The sequence below is a fragment of the Glycine soja genome, chromosome 3, assembly GCF_004193775.1.
Source record: "Glycine soja cultivar W05 chromosome 3, ASM419377v2, whole genome shotgun sequence".
NCBI classification, from domain to species: Eukaryota; Viridiplantae; Streptophyta; class Magnoliopsida; order Fabales; family Fabaceae; genus Glycine; species Glycine soja.
The window spans coordinates 43,017,540-43,035,650 of record NC_041004.1 but is presented as its reverse complement, the minus strand read 5'-3'; the positions used below and the strand labels follow the sequence as shown (position 1 = coordinate 43,035,650).

The 18,111-nt window shown below is 30.1% G+C and overlaps 3 protein-coding genes and 1 pseudogene across 3 annotated transcripts; 1 reads left to right on the top strand and 3 right to left on the bottom strand.

The window, feature by feature from the left end:
• Window positions 1-518: 518 nt before the first annotated feature.
• LOC114407278 (uncharacterized protein At5g39865-like) lies at window positions 519-3,504 on the bottom strand. The gene is made up of 2 exons (XM_028370320.1): window positions 2,506-3,504; window positions 519-818 (listed from the first exon to the last, which is right to left on the bottom strand). Exon 1 carries the CDS (start codon window positions 3,322-3,324, stop codon window positions 2,530-2,532), a length of 795 nt encoding a protein of 264 aa, XP_028226121.1. The 5' UTR covers window positions 3,325-3,504; the 3' UTR covers window positions 519-818; window positions 2,506-2,529.
• Window positions 3,505-4,953: 1,449 nt separating this feature from the next.
• LOC114405307 lies at window positions 4,954-7,877 on the bottom strand (annotated as a pseudogene).
• A 209-nt stretch (window positions 7,878-8,086) lies between these two features.
• Window positions 8,087-9,093, bottom strand: LOC114407276 (RING-H2 finger protein ATL70-like). The gene has a single exon (XM_028370319.1). The coding sequence runs from the start codon at window positions 8,972-8,974 to the stop codon at window positions 8,459-8,461; it is 516 nt and encodes a 171-aa protein (XP_028226120.1). The 5' UTR covers window positions 8,975-9,093; the 3' UTR covers window positions 8,087-8,458.
• Window positions 9,094-15,598: 6,505 nt separating this feature from the next.
• Window positions 15,599-16,714, top strand: LOC114405306. The gene has a single exon (XM_028367899.1). It carries the CDS (start codon window positions 15,599-15,601, stop codon window positions 16,712-16,714), a length of 1,116 nt encoding a protein of 371 aa, XP_028223700.1.
• Window positions 16,715-18,111: the final 1,397 nt, after the last annotated feature.

Below are 18,111 nucleotides of genomic sequence, written 5' to 3'. Positions count from 1 at the left end.
GTATCAAATTACTCATATTTTAAAAATTAGTTATAATTATAGTTATAATATCCACTTTCAATCTAATTATTTATTAGATATGATTATAATTATGTAAAAACCCAAATTATTAACATCATGGGGGGAAGGCATCTCCAGCAACACAAACGTTCCTTGGGATTCCTATGCGTGTGTTTGCGAATACGTTCGAAACATGTTGGATGGGAAAATTAGGCTTTCCAATGCAAAATTCGTAAAGCAACAAGACTTGCTTTGGCGTTGCATCAAAATGAACGCAAACACAAACATACGTTTTATCTCAATGGGGCTGATAGGAAACCTTGTGCGTGTTTGGACTGGCGTCATTGATCTACGTTAAGCCACTTTGTAGCTTCTGCTTGATCCACGCTCAGGAACTGCAAACGTGTTACCAAACACGCTATTTATCTAGTTCAATTTTTTCTATGAAGGATCTAACATGATTCTTACCAACACATTATTTCTGTTTGAGTAAATAACTTTGCAGTTAAAATTTTCTCTATTCACCTAGCATTGTGGTATTTAAAGAAAAAACGAGGAATGAATTCCTGATCACAAACATTCATAGACAAACATTTCCCTCATGTACAAACAAATCACGGCTGAAACCAGTAAGACAAACAATGATATCAATAGCCGCAAAAATTTAAGAATTCCTGCATCTACTCTCCGCATAGCCCCAACATCTAGCATAGAATTTTCAAACTATACTTCATCATCATTTGCAGATAAAATCTAGCATAGAATCTTCAAACTATACTTCATCATCATTTGCAGATAAAATTTTGAGTCTTGCTCACCTGGAAAAGACAAATAGGAGCAGCAATTAGCTCAGAGCACACTTCTCTTTTATATGCTTTAAGTTGTTTAAATATTTGAAACCTCTTTTATGAGTGCTAACTGTAAACTTTTATAGGCTTCAGAAAGTACGTAGAAATTGTCATCAATCATAAAAATTTACATTTACTCTTTCAATTAATAATACATCCCCTAAAATTAATTAAATAACAAAATGGAAGTTTATCTTACTTTGAAGTCATTTCCATCATACCCTCTATGCTTTTGTCGTGGGAAGATCTTCATCAATAGATACGAGCGTGTGTATATATATATATATATATATATATATATATATATAATATTATGTAAAATAAATTTTATATCATATTTTAACCCAAAATTTTAACACATTAGGCTTGTAGGTCTTTGTTATTTATATGTTATTCAATTTGTAAATTTTTATTTAATATGAAATTTTTATATTCACACTTGCATTTTAATAATTTCTTTTTTTTTATTATAACCCAAAGGAAAAATATATTTGACATAAGAGATAGAAAGAAAGAATATATAACTGATTAATAAGATTGATGATATAATATGATAAAAAGAAAGAAAAAAAAGATAAATGAGATACATTGGTGGAGAGTGTTTGTAATTTTTGGGTTCAAAATATCATTATTCTAACTCAAAATTAAGACAAATTTTGGATAATAATACATGAATACCCTTTTATAATAAACACTTATTTCACACTTTTCTTTTGTCTGTATCTTGCTTCTTGTGATATCCCATCTCCTATAAATCCATCACTTTTTTCTTTATTTATTCATCTCTCTAGGTGTTGATGGGCATATCAGTGTCCATCAAACATTTTCCAATCATTTTTACCTGAGCTTCTGTTGAAACTACTTCTGCTCACTGTTAGGCCTAGCACACTGGAGTCTGGAGGAGTTTCCTCGTAACTCTGTTGTGTTTTTTGTGGAATTGGGGGTTCATCATGTGAGGATGAGTTTCCTCGGTATCTCGAGAAGAGATCAATTCACAAGGATAATACTACCTTTACACAATTGATAGCACACCTTTTCCATTTCATATATTGTTATTTCTTCAAAATTGTTTCTTTTCTTCTTTTATTTTAGTTTCTGCATATAGTAGTAGTTAAATCTCCAGTAGTCTCTTCTATATTCTAACGGAATAACTTCTTGTCCAACTACTTTTTACGAAGTTTGGCTTCAAAAGCCATGGATCCTAGCTCCACTTAAATTAACATTTCTTTTAATGTAAACATCGAATTCAATTTTCCCATTCATCAATCACTGGACAACACTAATTATAAACGAGCAACATGTTTACTAAGGACTCTACCAGATAGACAAGGCTGGTTCGTTACAAGCCAAGAAAAATTAAGACTAAATAGAAGAAAAATCAATATAATACAAGAAGAATCATATAATTATGGCCACCATTGATTTGTTTTTTTTTTCTTTCTTTTCATTTTCAGTTGATACCAATAATTATAAAAAATAAACATCATTTTATTTCTTATTTTCACAAATTTATAAAAAAAAAGTGACAACAAAACTAGATCAAATTTGTTGTCACCTTTTCTTTAACAAATTCCTGAAAACAAGATATAGAGTAAAAATAAAAATGAAGCCTTTGTAATAAAAAATATATCAACTGAAAAATGAAAACAAAACGCACCAAAGGTGAGATAAATATCTCTTTCTAGCAGCAAACGGGGCATTTGACAAGGCCGTTCTCGTTGCACTGAGAACATCTAACGAAGCAATCATCGTTGTTGTCAGTGAACACTTTGCAACTTCCACAACAGTTGGAACAAATAGCGAATCTCATGTTGGCGCAGCCAGAACATGGAGAATCACTTGAGTGAGTTGGTGTTCCTTCAAGAAACTTCCCAAGCCACCCCATCTCATGCAACCCAACCACTTCATCAGCTCCTCCAATGTACCTTCCCTTGATGAAAAGCTTTGGAGGAATCACTTTCCCTCCCAAGATTTTCCACAACTCCTCTCTGAACTCCAAGTGAAGAGACACATCCCTCTCATGATACATTATCTTGAAGCTCCTCAACAAGAAACGGATCGTGTTACATTCCTGAAAGGTTTTCCTTATCCCTCTCAAGCTTGTTGTGTAGAGAATGATTGAATGGTTACTCCCCCCTGGTGGACATAACTCTTTGAAATCACTGAGAGATGGGTATTCATTATTATTGTTGCATGATGGCATTTTAGTTCCCACTAACTTTTCTTCTGCGACTTCTGTGATCTTTTTGGACCCTACGGTGGTTTCTTCCTCCTCAAAATGATTATCATCCTCAACTACTAGCTCCGACAGGTTGTTTCCTTTGTAGTCATCATATGGGGTTGGGAACTTTTTTTGAAGAACTAGGCCTTGTTTCTTCAAGTTGGTTATGGTTGGGACGAGTTTTAGTTTTCTCACAAACCTTCCTCTCACCGTTATTCCTTTTGTGTTTTGTAGGTCTAGAAAATTGGATGGCATGTGATTGGTGTTGGTGTTAGTCACTCAAAGATTCAAGAAAATAAGAGGGTGAGAATGAATGAGCTAGCACTAGCTCAGTGGGGTTCACGATGAGTTTTCTCTTTTGGTTTCAAGAGAGTATATAAAGTGGAGATTGTAAAGCTGTGATGTTGGGTTTGCTTTTGAATGAGAAAAAATGATAATGACACTCTCTATCTGATAGTCTCTTCCTAAAATTTTCTATATATGATTGTTTAAAATTTATTAAAAATTATCATTTTTAATAAATATTATTTTTTAATTTATATTAAATGAACAATAAAATCTATTAAATTTAATGATTTTTAATAAATTTTGATCTGGTGTTGGTGTGGGGGCAAGTCTATACCCACTCCCCATCTTTTATCCGGTTAGAGTGGGACTGACCCTTTACCTACCAATTTGGTGCCTCAATCACGGTGTGGAATATGAAGGATATTTGTTAATTGAAAACTATAAAGTGGCTAATATTCCCTTATATCATTTGCCAATTTGATGGGGGAAACTATACCAACCTTATGTAATCTCAATTGGGCACATGATTCAGTTGGTTTGATACCAATGTTACTTGGGGTGCCCTTGGACCACACTAGCTTCTTTATTTGCCGAATGCGAAGGAGACAAAGTGTGCCGGTGATCATGATTCGACACATTCGGGTAAAAGCCGCGTTGTCCTCAAACTGTAACAACCTTTGGGATAAATATTTAACATGACTATGACTTTGTTGGAAACTAAATGAGAATAAAATTGAATATTAATTTACATGCATACGATTCGTAGCATCTCTAATGCTGCAATCATGATAGAGTTGCTTAACTCACTTTTTAATGAGTCCTACAATTATATCACGCACAATTCTTAATAACCCTTAAGAACTAGTACTTGTATAAAAACTGCTATATATTGCTCAAACGATGAAACTAAATAATAATAAGTTCTCAAGGATAAGAAACCCTATATGCAACTTCCATTACAGTACGTATGATCTGACTGATAATCTTGTAGTGACTCCATTTCTTTGTTTTCTTTTGGTTAGTTACTTGTTGCTAATAACACGGAAAAAGACACAAGTAATGGAAAAGGATTGAACATATATAGGGCGAATTCTCAAATTTGCTGATAAAAATTTAATTAGTAACCGACACGTTAGTCAGTAACACTGTAAACGACAAACTAATTAGACTATTAGTCCTTTTCGAGAGAGCAATATCTGTAGTTCCTTGAGTCATGATAGAGGTTTTGCATTAAAGTAATGCCTATTGTGAAATTTCTCCTGGACAAATTTAAAGATTTATTATTGATTTTAGTAAGATCAAGTTTACAATTTCTTCTCAGTTTCGTTGCCTTTCATCCTTCCCAACTTTAACTATCATCTACAATTTTTTATTACTCCAAAGTCAAAATATATTCATTTCATCTCCCTTTTCAAACAAAGTTTACAAGACTGGACCTTTTCTGCACAGAGACAACATATTTTAAATCCTTTCCCATTCGCAATCAAATGCTGTTATCACGCACATAAAGTGGCACACTGGAAAGACCTAAAGATTAATTGATGCAAGTATAAATTAAGTAAAGCACTAGACATTGCAACCGATGATATGTCCATTTCCAAAAAGGTGCATCTCTAATTTGTCCACCAAACATGTTGAAAGTTGAAACACGTACATTTGTGGCTTTGCATATAATGCACCCTTATTAAGTCCTTGCATGATCTATAGACATAGGTATAAGATTCTCTGGATGCATTTTATATATCAAGTACATGAATGCAACTCACCTTGATACTCACTCACACCAGACCACAGAATCACCAGCAGTAAGCTTTAAAGCAGAGTACAACATGTGTGCCAACTTTTCCATGCTCCCTCCTGCAAAGGCTAGTCCTTGCTCGTGGGTGTATTTATTATATGCAATACAAGTTTAATCTCTGCAAGTACTAGAAATATATATATGTAGTATATGATTTGTGTACTGTAGCTCAGAATACTGTTCATCAGGTTGGTACAATAGAAGGAACTAAGTATTAAAAAGATTCTTTGCAGTTTGTACAAAAATAAATAAATTATGACTTATGAGCCTGATCAAGACCTATAAGTGAGTTTACTCAGCTATCAGCCACAGTGGAAGTAAACCCAACACCAAAACCAAATCCAATTCAAGTCAAGTCTCGTTTGTTGCCATCAAACATCTTCATCTTCAAAGAGCAAACGTGAAACACGGTGAGAAACGTGACACCGCAAATAAAAACTAACACTAATTTTGCAAGAAAGGAGACATTATCTTTAAATTTAAACGTCTACCCAAGATGTCTTTAATTTGGCAACTAGACAGTTGAAAGAACTGAACATGCTACGTCAAAATCCAATTACCAATCCCCTCCCTCTAGTGTACAGTCATGGAAAAGGCCATGAAAGGTAACAAGGTCATGACACTAGTTAAAGACATCAAGACTTGATTCATTGTGCTTTTGGCAGAAAGAATTAATTTATGACAAATGACTATTGTGGTATTAATTAATCATGGATTTAAAGTAATTAACAAGAAAGAACAAAATATGATTAACAGTGAGAGTTGGAGTGTATATGCGCATGAAAGCGAGTACTCAAACTAATCGTACACACACAAGGGGGAAGATATGAATAAAGAAACCTTGTCAAGTCTTTTGGGCAATATTAACATGTATGCAGAAAAGGATAATCATATGAGCTAGGAATTCGTCAACTTGGATTTGACATTTGAAAAAACTTGTTTGTATGGTTGTTGCTGCCTTGCCGGATTAGGAAACAAAGCTGCGATAGCAACAAAAAAGTAATGTAGTTTTCTAATGGCAGTAAGCACGATTTCAACACACTAATAGTGTTTTTTGTATTGATTGTAGTATTAGTCTATGCATTCTTATCACAAAGTTAACTACATATATAACTCACCTCAATTGTAATGAATTACCCCTCTAATTGCCACATATCAATGAGAAACATTGCTAATGATAATACAAATTAAAAAGTACCATCCAATAAATAGGTAATTAGTACATCAATACTAATAGCCATAATCAATTTCATCTGTCTTCCAAATTCCAATTATTATTAGAGAAGAAACCAATAATTTAGCTAGTAAATTTGGGATCAATTGAAAAGTCTCTTAAAGAAACGAATAGAATAATAATGAGTTACAGGTGGAGTGAATCCTGGTGAAAGTTGTGTATGAGCAACCACAAAGTCTCCAATTGAAACAGGGCAAGATGTCTCTCCACAAAGGCAATGCTGCCCATAAGATGGAATAGAATAAGATGAAATTACTTATTATTCTGTTGATTTATTATAAAATTACTTTGCTACCCCTAAACTTGACATATATTTTTCATTTTTACATAGAAATAAGAATAATATAAAAATAATAATTAAAATTATAAATCATAGTATTCTTTCTAATTTTAAAAATTAAATAAACATTTTATTTCCTTTTATTATAAAGTATTAAAACAAAAGAATAATAACTTTATTTTACTTATCATTAAATTTCTAAATATAACTTTTTCTATCGCTAAATGTTGGTATGTTCAGTTGTTCACCGATACTTTTATACTCTAGCCGTTGGCTTTTCGTTGTTTTCGGATGATTGTATTATATTGGCCTTTTTTGGGTTCAGTCACTTATCTTTTGGCTAATGCAGAGTTTTGTTAACTAATTATTGGGAGCTTTATGAATTTATGATATAATTAAGCTGGTTGAAATTGATGCTAGCGGTGGTTTAATTTGTATTTAGGATCATATAAGTTGTCTTTGAACTGGATACGCATCTACCTCTTTTAGTTGTTTTGGCTTTTCAATTAACATTGAAGTACAAGAGCTTTTCAATTATTGGCAACTGTTTTTATTGAGGTTGTTTAGAATTGCATCCGTTCTTTTTGTTCCTTGAACTTTTATATTGGCTTCTTAGTGCTATATTTGAAATTATTTCACCTTTTTTATTTTTTTTATTGTGTGATGTTCACTTTTCTGATTTCCTATTTTGTGAGACGTAGGATAAGAGAATATTTCTTTAAGTTAATTTGATATTGAGTTGAATTTTTTTTTTTAAAGAAGGTGAAATATATTTTTGAGAATCATAAATCACGTATCAAATAAAGAATGAGTTTTCTTATATTTATCTTAAACTTGAAAAATATAATATGTTGGATTTTAAAAGACGACATGTTTTAATATTAATATGGTTATTAGGTTGAAATGTTGAGCTATGTATACGAACAAAAAAATATACAGGTTGTGGAAAGAATCTATTTGCTCCTCGGTGATAAATGCTTAACCGCCAACAAAAGTAACAAAGCTTAACCATCAAGATAATAACTAAAATATGAAGCCTAGTCACTCAAGACAGAAGCATTAAAAAGAAAAGCTTTACCAGTTAAAGTTGATTAATGTTCATTCTATGAATCGAAGAACTGTACTACTGTTCCATTATAAGCCTTACCGGTTACGTACTTCAGATGCTTTCTCCAATTGACACTATGATTTAATGTTTCTGCAATCATTCTGGAATTTTTAGGCATTTTAAATAAATATATTATAGGATTTTTCTTTCGTGTAAAAATAATAAGTAGTTTTGAAGTTCTATGAATCGGATATAAGCTTCGCAAAGGTTGTAGCTTAAATCCTTAGATAGGCTTTTTAAGGTGTCACGCACGTTCAAGTATTGTGTATAAAAAAAAAAATCACAGATATAGCTAATTTTACCATATTGTAAATGAAAAACTTGGATTGAATTTCCTCATGTTACAGATATTTTAGGTTTTGAAACATGAAACAATTGGTACGCTGGAGCAAATGGTGACTCAGTTTTCTATGCAGACCCTCCTGAAAATTAGAAAATGAGGCATCCCCAAGAGTTTGTACTCTTGATAGGCCAATATTTGAACAACAACTTTAACTTTTACCATACGAAGGGTATACAAGAAAAAATTAAGTAAAGGATCAAGCAATTGACAACAAAAAAAATCCCCTATGAATACAAACAAGCACCTTTATCAAATTGCCAAATCTGATATATTTTGTGAATCAATGATGACTTGTGATGAGGACATCAACTTGAGTCAAAATTATGCTATTGCCCTACCTATGAATCCTGTCTGCTAGCTAAAGGAACCACTTCAGCAAGAGGAGTTGAGAGTGGTGTTGGAATCGGAGAAGTTCTGCAAACTGGACAAGTAGGATGCAACCTCAACCATGGATCTATGCACTTGAGGTGGAATTGGTGCCCACAATCTGGTAGCATCCGAAGCATATCCGTACCCTTGTAATCTGCCAGACATATGGAGCAACATGTAGCAGTGGAATCAGATTTCTTGAGCTTGGCTTCAGAGTACAAAAGGGTTGGATAACTCAGAATTGTGGCTTCATCTAAACTTACATCAACTATAGAGTGCTGTGGTTCAAGGACATTTGGGGTGCGTCTCCTATTCCTAGTGGCTGGAGCAAATGACACCTGTGATCTGGTGCAGAAGTAGGAAGTTAAAGTGATGGTTATAATGAGCAAGAGAATTCCAATGGAAATTCCTATGCCATAGCTATAGCCACTGATGTTGCTTGAGCCAAGGAATCCAGGGGAATTAACTGTTGTGTTGCTACTCATCTTATGTATGGAATAGTAGTGGCTTGTTCTAGAGTTTAGGAGATCATAGAAATGGTTATGTTATGTCATAGTGAAGGTTAGCGGTTTGGAAGATTATATGAAAGTCAACGGTAAGATAAAATAGAAATAGAGATTAGAAGATAAGTAACCATGTTAACCATCAAGGTTGATACAATTGGATATCTCTTAATCAAATAATTTAAGGTTTCAATCCTGATTAATTTTTAGGTATAAAATTAATTTTGTTGGTATACAATCCCAATAAAAATCAATTTTTGCTTTCCACAAAATTTCCTTTATACCAATACATCATCAGAAGAAAAAAAAAGTATTATGGTTGTTAGATGCTTACGTCTGAATCAAGGAAAATTGCATTTGGGATAAATATATGGAGACAAGGTAATGAGGCATTGCATGTGGAATTCATATAACTTTTCTCGACCTAGTTTATGGTTACCCTCTTGACATGCTTGTGCAGGTCAATGATCCTTGTAATAAGCCACATTAATATACTCCTATATGCGTGCTGATATTTCATGATTTGAGTTGACGTCTCTCTTTCAACTAACGTTACTAAATTTTATCTCTTCCAATCCAATCAAGTGTGTTGATGATGTGCGGGCTCCACATGATGCTATTCATTTTTAATCTCACTGAAATTAAAATCAAATGTACAAACAAAAATATTAGCAGTTACACTCTTGTCTCTGTAAAGTTTTTCCAACAAAATTTTTTAACATAAACATTATTGACATGGTAATGCATTATATTAACATAAACATTTATTTATCCAAACCCTTATTTTTTTGGATGGAGAGGAGGGGGGAGAATTGAAGACGGTTAAATTTTAGAAAGAAAAAGTAGTTTGTATTAGATAGAGAATAATGGTTTTTTAATTTAATGTAAAATCAGGTTGTTTCTGTTTCGTCCTCAACAAAAAAGTAAAATTCGTTTAATAAAATAACCATATTAACTAACTTGTTCAAGTAAACTACAGTACGTGGGTATTTGGTTCAAATATTTTGGTGCATATTATTAGCATGGGTAAATTAAAATTTGGATTGAGTCATATTAACAAAAAAAATAATTAATATTAATTTGCTGATAAAAAAATGTGTGTGCGCAAAGGGATTAACTTATATTAGTACAAATTACACTCACATTTTTATTTAATATCTCATTTATGTATATCAAAATTAATGTAATAAATATTTTTGAAATATATAAAAAATATAAAAATTGAATCAATCAAAATTACATTTTATACAAAATTATTGATCAGGTAAGACTAAGTGTAACTTCCAATGCTACAAGTCAATTCTTCTTCTCTATGTGTATATACATAATTGTGTTGGCATAATTAAAATTTCTGTTAGACAAAGTATATATATCGATGAGAGCATACTAACAAATAACAATTTTTTTTTCTTTACAGATTCTAGCTAAAGAGAAATTTTTATATCTAGTAACAAGAAACTTCTTGTTTAATATTGATTATCTCTTACTTTTAGCAGCAATCTACATTTTTAATATTATAACTACAAGAACACTCCAAAAACTTGTTAGAATTTTTCTAATTCCACATTGCGCAACTTAAAAAAAAGAAAAAAAGAATGGCAAGTGTAGACGTCGTCTCCTTCCGTCTTTCTCATTCTGACACACACAAACAGACATATAAATGTATAATTAACAACGAGATGATTGTCTGCATTCACTTGTTTTGGGTTGGAACCGCCACCAATCAGCTCTGTACTATAATGTTTAATTATGTAAATATATATGTAATCAATTTTAGAAGCATTAGAAAAAAGTCAAATTCCCCTAAAAAAATAAAAGAAGTCAAATTAATTATATTAAAACACTTGAGATTAAATAAAATTGCGATTGGATAATCTATTGTATTCTAAATTAAATTAGAGAAAAACCTCGCTAATTAATGCACCTTGCGTTAATAATCCTGAATCAATGCATGTTTTATTTCACAATTAGTTTTTTTTTTCAAATGAAGGTGGGAGTCCGAAGTACCTAAATAACAAAGGAAAATAAATAGTATAATTTACTAATAACCCTATCGGAAAGTACTTGTTGATTACAACAAGAAGGGACCATCCTACAACAAAGATCATTTTTTTTTGGTGAACAAAGGGATCATCCTACAACAAGAAGTCATCAAATATAAGAATTATAAGATTAACTTGATGATTAAAGAAAAAAAAGAGAAAAAAAAATTATGTTAATTTTTTTTAATTAAATACTAATAATTAATAACTAATATTTATTGATAAAAAATCAAATTAATGTCGGAAATGTGAAATGAAGTAAGAAACTTCCAAATGAAAACAGGATCAGATGGTACTCAATAACGTTCAATGTCTTAGTTAGTTGGCCTGGTATATATATCTATATATAGCTACTCCGCTACTAACAAGTACAAGAGTTCAGAGGTCTACCAACATGCATGTTTGGAATCTTCAAGGAGACAAGGATCATGGAAGGTCATCATTTGGTTTTCAATCATTTGTTTTATTTGGTCACGAATCTGGTAAATTTAATTTTCCCTTAAAGAAAACAGATAATAATATTCAAGATATCCTCAAGTATGTGAAACTCATGAGCTCATGGATCTAACCTATTCTACCTAGCTATGAAACTTGCTATAAATGATTGAAACTCTTTTTCAATCATTTGTCTTAAAATTGTTACAATCTAACTAACTATTCTATCTTCCTATGAATGGCTCCTCCATCTTGCAACTTGCTTGAATATATGTATGCGGTTTATCAAATATTTAATTTATACCTTCTGTCAAGGTTTTTAATGTGGTTGCATGCATGTGATACATTATTATAGGCTAAATTAAGCTGGTGGTGAGAGAGATGTTGATTGGTGAACCGACCTTTAATTTTTGTATAGATCGGTTCAGGAATTGATTAGTAGAGGTGATATCAGAATCTAAATTGTGATATCTCTGATTCTTAATTCATTCTTGTTTTAATGAATTTCATTTTGATGGTATAGAAAAAAAATCTCATAAGTTGTTAAATGAAATTTTGTATAATTTTTACACCTTTTTTAATATTATATTATTATTTTATTACCTTGAATAATTCAAATAACTTTTTTATTTTTACTAAATAACTCTAAAAATATTCTTAAATAAATGACATAATCGATACGAGTGTATTATCTAAAGAACAACTAATAAGAATACAATTAAACCTTTAGCCTCTGGAACATATCAAAAGTAAAAGGGAGAGTTAGTACTATTTTCAGTTATCATTTTTCTTGCCCTGTACGAAATGAGTTCAAACTTTCTCAAATTATTATTCAATTAGAGTTGTTTATAAGCTAAGATTTAATGAAAGAGCAATTAATTTCTTTTGGAGATAGATTAATGCCAGAGTTGTTAAAGATAACATGGATAGTAGTAGCATTTGTTATTGGTGTGAATAAGTACTGAAAAAAAGTAGCCTTTGTAAACCCTTTGATCGATGATTATTCTAGTCTTTTTTTTTATTGATTATTTGGTCTTAAATAACTTTCATTTGAAAATCAATTTACTATCTACATGTTTACAAATTTTATGCAAATCTAATGGCTCTTAGGTGTAATTATTCACGCGTAAAAAAAGTGTAATTATTCATTATATATGAAATTTAGTTAGTTGTCTTTTTTTGTTGTTAATAGAATTAATCTTTTAATTGCCTTTTTTTTTCTTTCAAAAATTGGAATGTATTAACCTTATTTCTTCTTCGTATGTTTAATTTAGAAATTCTATTCTAACATATAAGCTCAAATTGCTTCTTTTGTGATCTCATCAATATCTCTTAACTTTTCTAAAAACAAATTAAGAAAGTGATAATGAGTGATGTTTGTTTTATCTTGGCCTTTTTATTACTTTTAGGTTCATCTAATTTTAATATCATAAATATATTTAAACATAAAAAATCAATAAAAATAGAATTAAAAGTTAAAGCAATATCGTTCATCAATTTTCTTTATGGAAAAATGTGTAAGATTTATAAATTAAAAATGTTAATTTCATTATTATATTTATTCTATAAAAATAATGTGACTAAAGTTATAATATACATACTGATAAAAAAAAGTTATAATATGCATATTATACTAACAAAATGTTTTTATATAATTAATTAAATATCAAATAAAACACACACTCACACAATCTTTTTATATATAATTAAATATAAAATAAATTATGATTGCTTATTTTAAATAATAATTAATGATATAAAATAATTGGTAAACTATTGTTAATTTTCAATATTTATTTAATATATATGTGCGTTAAATGTTGTATAAATACCAATAATTAAGTCATTGATTTGAGTAGTATCAAACTCGATCCGTTAAGCAAGGTATCAAATTTAAGTTTTATGAATAAAAAAAAGAGTAAATCTCACTAAAGGTGGACAACCTAGATTTTTGAACAAAATTAATAATTGATAAAATTAATAAATATTTCATATAAATAACATGGTAATAATCTTTTATACAAATTTATTTTTATTTATTACTCTTTTTTAAATGCATGTAGATTCACATAAAAAATGTAACATATTTAATAAATATATTGCATTTAATAAATATAGTAATTAACAGTATCATAAAACTTATTTATATGTTGTATTTCATAAATAAATTATATTTATATAAAAGTTACTTTAATTAATAGCATTAAATATCCATGTTCAAGACTAAGTCTATTTTACTTGTCAATAAGTCATAATAATTTTTAAAATAATAATTGAATTGATGATAGAAAATATTGATAAATTATTATATTTATATTTCAATTTTCATATATTAAATGATTATTAATTAACTAAATTTCATTTAATAATATATTTTAATGTATATGCATTCACATGAAAAGTTATACATTTAATACACAGAAATTACATGTATTAAAGTTATTAAATGTATTCTATTTAATAAATTCATTTTTCATATATTAAATTATTATTAATTAATTAATTTTTATTTAATAATATATTTTAATATATATGCATTTACATGAAAATTTATACATTTAATAAACATAAATTACATGTATTAAATTTATTAAATATATTGTATTTAATAAATTCAATTTTTTATATTAAATGATTATTAATTAATTACTTTTTTTATCTAATAATAGATTTTAAAATATATGCATTCACAAATTAATTTTTAGATTTTAATTAGGTTTTTAATTTTTAGATTTTCATTAGGTTTTTAATTAATAGATTTTCATTAGGTTTTTAATTTTTAGATGCCAAAATTTTCTATTTTAATTAAAATTTTCACAAATTATCAATATATTATTATCTATTTAACGCATACTTATGGGAGGGGATAAAATGAGCAATTTTCATCATTGAGGAACTAAAGAAAAGCAAATTTGAATTTAGGGACAAAAAATTAGGATGCCTGAAACTGTAATTAAGTTTATTTAATTGTTGCTAATAAATGAAATATGATGTTGAGGTTTTTTCACACACCAAAAAAATTCACACAAATTTATAACTAAAAAAAAAGAGCATCTTTAGGTCTTCATATAAGCAATTTTATGTCACCTTAATTTTAAATAACTCGACTAATTTTCTCTCTAATAGAAGTTAATTTTTATTAATAAGTTATTTAACTCATGAATATTTTATTTCTGTTTCTCATATTTAATATAAAATTAAACAACTAATGAGCAACAATTATTTATATAAATATCTCTCTAGTTTAAAGTAACTCAAAATCACTTGATACACCAAAATATTTTGAATGCTCTCTATTTTTTTTAAGGAACTCATTAAATAACTCCCATTATGAATGCTCTAAGTATCATTCAAATTGTTCCTATTGTGATTTCGACAAATTAATATATATCAGTTTAACTTTTTTGTTTATTCCAAAACCAATTAATACTTTATGTATCTTGATCAAATTCTGATGCATCCTACATTTAAATTAAGAAATTTATATAACTTACCAAATTATCAAAATACTAAAATATATCAAAAAGGTAAATTATTAATATTTCTTTATTTTCTTACTTTTAAGTCCTGAATTTTTGTTAAAATTTCCTTGATGTCTCTCCTCTTTTTTTAATCTCTACACTGACTTTTTTTTTTAATGATTTAAAAAATATTACGCTTACATTTCTTATATATTCCATAAATCTCCCATAATTGATTTAAAAACGTTATACTTTGTACCCTATAAAGGGATTGCTATAAACGTTTAAAAAAGCATGAGACCATGTGAAATCTCAAGATACCTAAAAGAGAGTCAGTTTATGTACTAATTTTTGTATTAGCACCTCCTTAGTTCTAAGTTTAGAGTTAAAAAGAACTAATGAGAACCAAATCATCACCAAACACCCTTTCATTTTTCTTTCCTTTTTCCCCCATTTAGTTTACTTAGCTTATTTATACCACTATTATCTTCAAGTTTAAAGCAAGAAAAGTCTCTGTGTGTGTGAGAGAGAGAGAGAGGAGAGGAGAGAACCATCACCATATCAAAGCCATAGTCATGCCTAGGAGAAAGAAAATTACACAAAAACCGATTGAGGATTTTGTGAAAAGAAAAGCTTGCTACAGAAAAAGGCGAGAAATTTTGTTGAAGATGGTGGAGGATCTTACCACCCTTTGTGATATAGACGCATGTGCATTCATCCTTGGTCCAGGGGATGATGTGCCTAATGTGTGGCCATCCCATGACAAGGCTAAAGAGATGCTCGATAAGTTTGAGAATGCTCCATTGTCGACTCGACTGAAAAAAAACATCACCCCACAGGTTTATATTGAGCGAGCCAATAACAAGGTTGAAAATCAACTTGTCGAGCTTAGGAAGAAGAACGATGAGATAGACATGTCAGATTTAATGCATCAAATCCATGATGATGGTAGGTCTTTGTCTGATTTTGATGCTAGTGATATATCTCGTTTACTTTCGTATGTAGAGGAGAAACTGAAGGGTGTTAGAGTGAAAACTGGCTTTTCTGAGCAGCAGTTGCCTCCTAAACCTCCAACACCACAAGTTTCTTGTCCTCTACAGAATGATAAGATTGATTCTTGGGATAACATAGATGAACAAGTTCTCCAGCAACAATCATTCATCGATGATCTGAAAGAAGATGGTAAGATAAATAGTGGTTTTGATAACAATCTAGGGAGCAACATAGGGCTACCACCACCAAATACACATGTTGGTGATGTTGATTTTGAACCTTTCAATCAGGGTTATGTTGATATGATGTTGCCTCCAGAAAATTTTGGAGGCCTCGCTAACGAAAGTGGCTTAGGGTTTGGTGTGTTGCCTCGAGATTATTTTATAGGTAGCAATGGTAATAATGATTCAGAGCTTTTGTATGGAAGCTATTATAGTGAAATTGGAGGCAATGACATATGGTCATCTTATGGAAATTTTGGAGGCAAAATTGTTGGAAGTGATGATGTGATGTTGCCTTTCAACAATAATTCCCAAGGCAACATTAATGAAACTTGCCTGGGAATTGGACAACATGATGAAAATCAAGGAGGATCCATTAACAATGTCGGGTTATGGAATCATCAAATCACCCTTGGAGCCAGTAATGATGGAGTTGCCTTGGAGAGATCCAATCCAAACTTTGTTGGCACTACCAGTGGCGAAAACTTGAACCTTGGATTTCCTTCTCATGCAAATCTAGCCAGTAGTGGTGAAAGAAGTGATATTGAATTGCAGGAATTTTCTCCTTAAAGTGTTTGGTATGCTACATAGGTACGATATATACTGAGACATGGTCAAACTGCTTCTCTTCATGAATATCTATTTATTTTAACGGTTATATATTTTTCTTTCATGTTTAGAATTATTTGACAAACTTATAGTATAGTATGCTGCACCCTTCTTTCACGTAATTGTGAAACTCTTTTCCTTTCCCTAATTTTGTTTCATTTTGCAAAAAAAAAAAAAAATATTGTGACGTAATATAATTCTCTTTTACTGCAGGTGAAGAACACCCCATTTCATGGAGATCGTTAGTTCTGAATTCTGATCATGCCATGGGCATTCGAATTTTTTAGTCTATCTTTCTATAAGAATATCCATCCTTTTTTTTTTTTTGAGAATAAAGAATATTCATCCTTGTTCTTACTGATAATGCATGTTGGTTTTATTCACTTGTTAAGGATATTTTATCTCTGTATGTCAGTTTTTACTTTTTAGTGTGTGATTCGCATTGTAATGATCATTCATTTCATGCTAAATTACTTTCCATAATATTGAAATTTTTAGCTTGCAAGTTGTAGTCAATGTTATTTTGGCAATGTTGTTTTATGTTACTAGTAACATTTTTATAAATATTACGTACAATAATGTTACAAAATGTTAGATAGATATCACTGTAAAAATATTGTCATTAATCTCTAACTAGTATATTAATTTATTTATTTTTAGGTTTGGCGGTTTTTTTCTTCTATTTTAACACCCCAATTATTAAATATACATTTTTCCTTGTTTTTTCCCCAATAATTTTAGTTAAATCACCCATCCTTTCTTCTCTTTCGGAGATTGGAACTTGCCTCCTCCATTCTGCTACACCGATCAATCCATCACAACGCTTTTAGCACTTGCATAAATTTAAAACTAACACAATTGTAAGAAAACAAATGCTGGTGCAGCAAGCAAGTTGGGTTTAGGCGGTATACTTAGTGGTGATAAATTCTTAATGTTGCAGAAAAAAGCTCTTAATAATTAAGTTAAAAATGACAGTGCAATAGCTTTAGGTGAAAAGCTTGATTTAATTTTACCGGCAAATTACTTAAACAAAAAATAGTAATTTTCAGAGGGATACAAATTACCCAAACACCGTCATAGCGCATTAGAACTTGACTTAGAAATTTAATTAGGAAGAACGATTAAATTGTAACGACAGATTTTTAGTTAAAATTTCAATAGCTTTGATAGAGATGGAGGTGCAGAAAGTTTTTATACTAAAGGGTATTTTAAATAATAAAAAAATGTACATATAAAAGGAAAGGATGTATGTTGAATATTTAGGGAAGGTATGAATAACAATTGCCGGTTTTTCTCAGAATGGGTTCAATTAGACCAATTTCCTTTTTCTTCTTCTTTCATATTGGACTAAATAATGG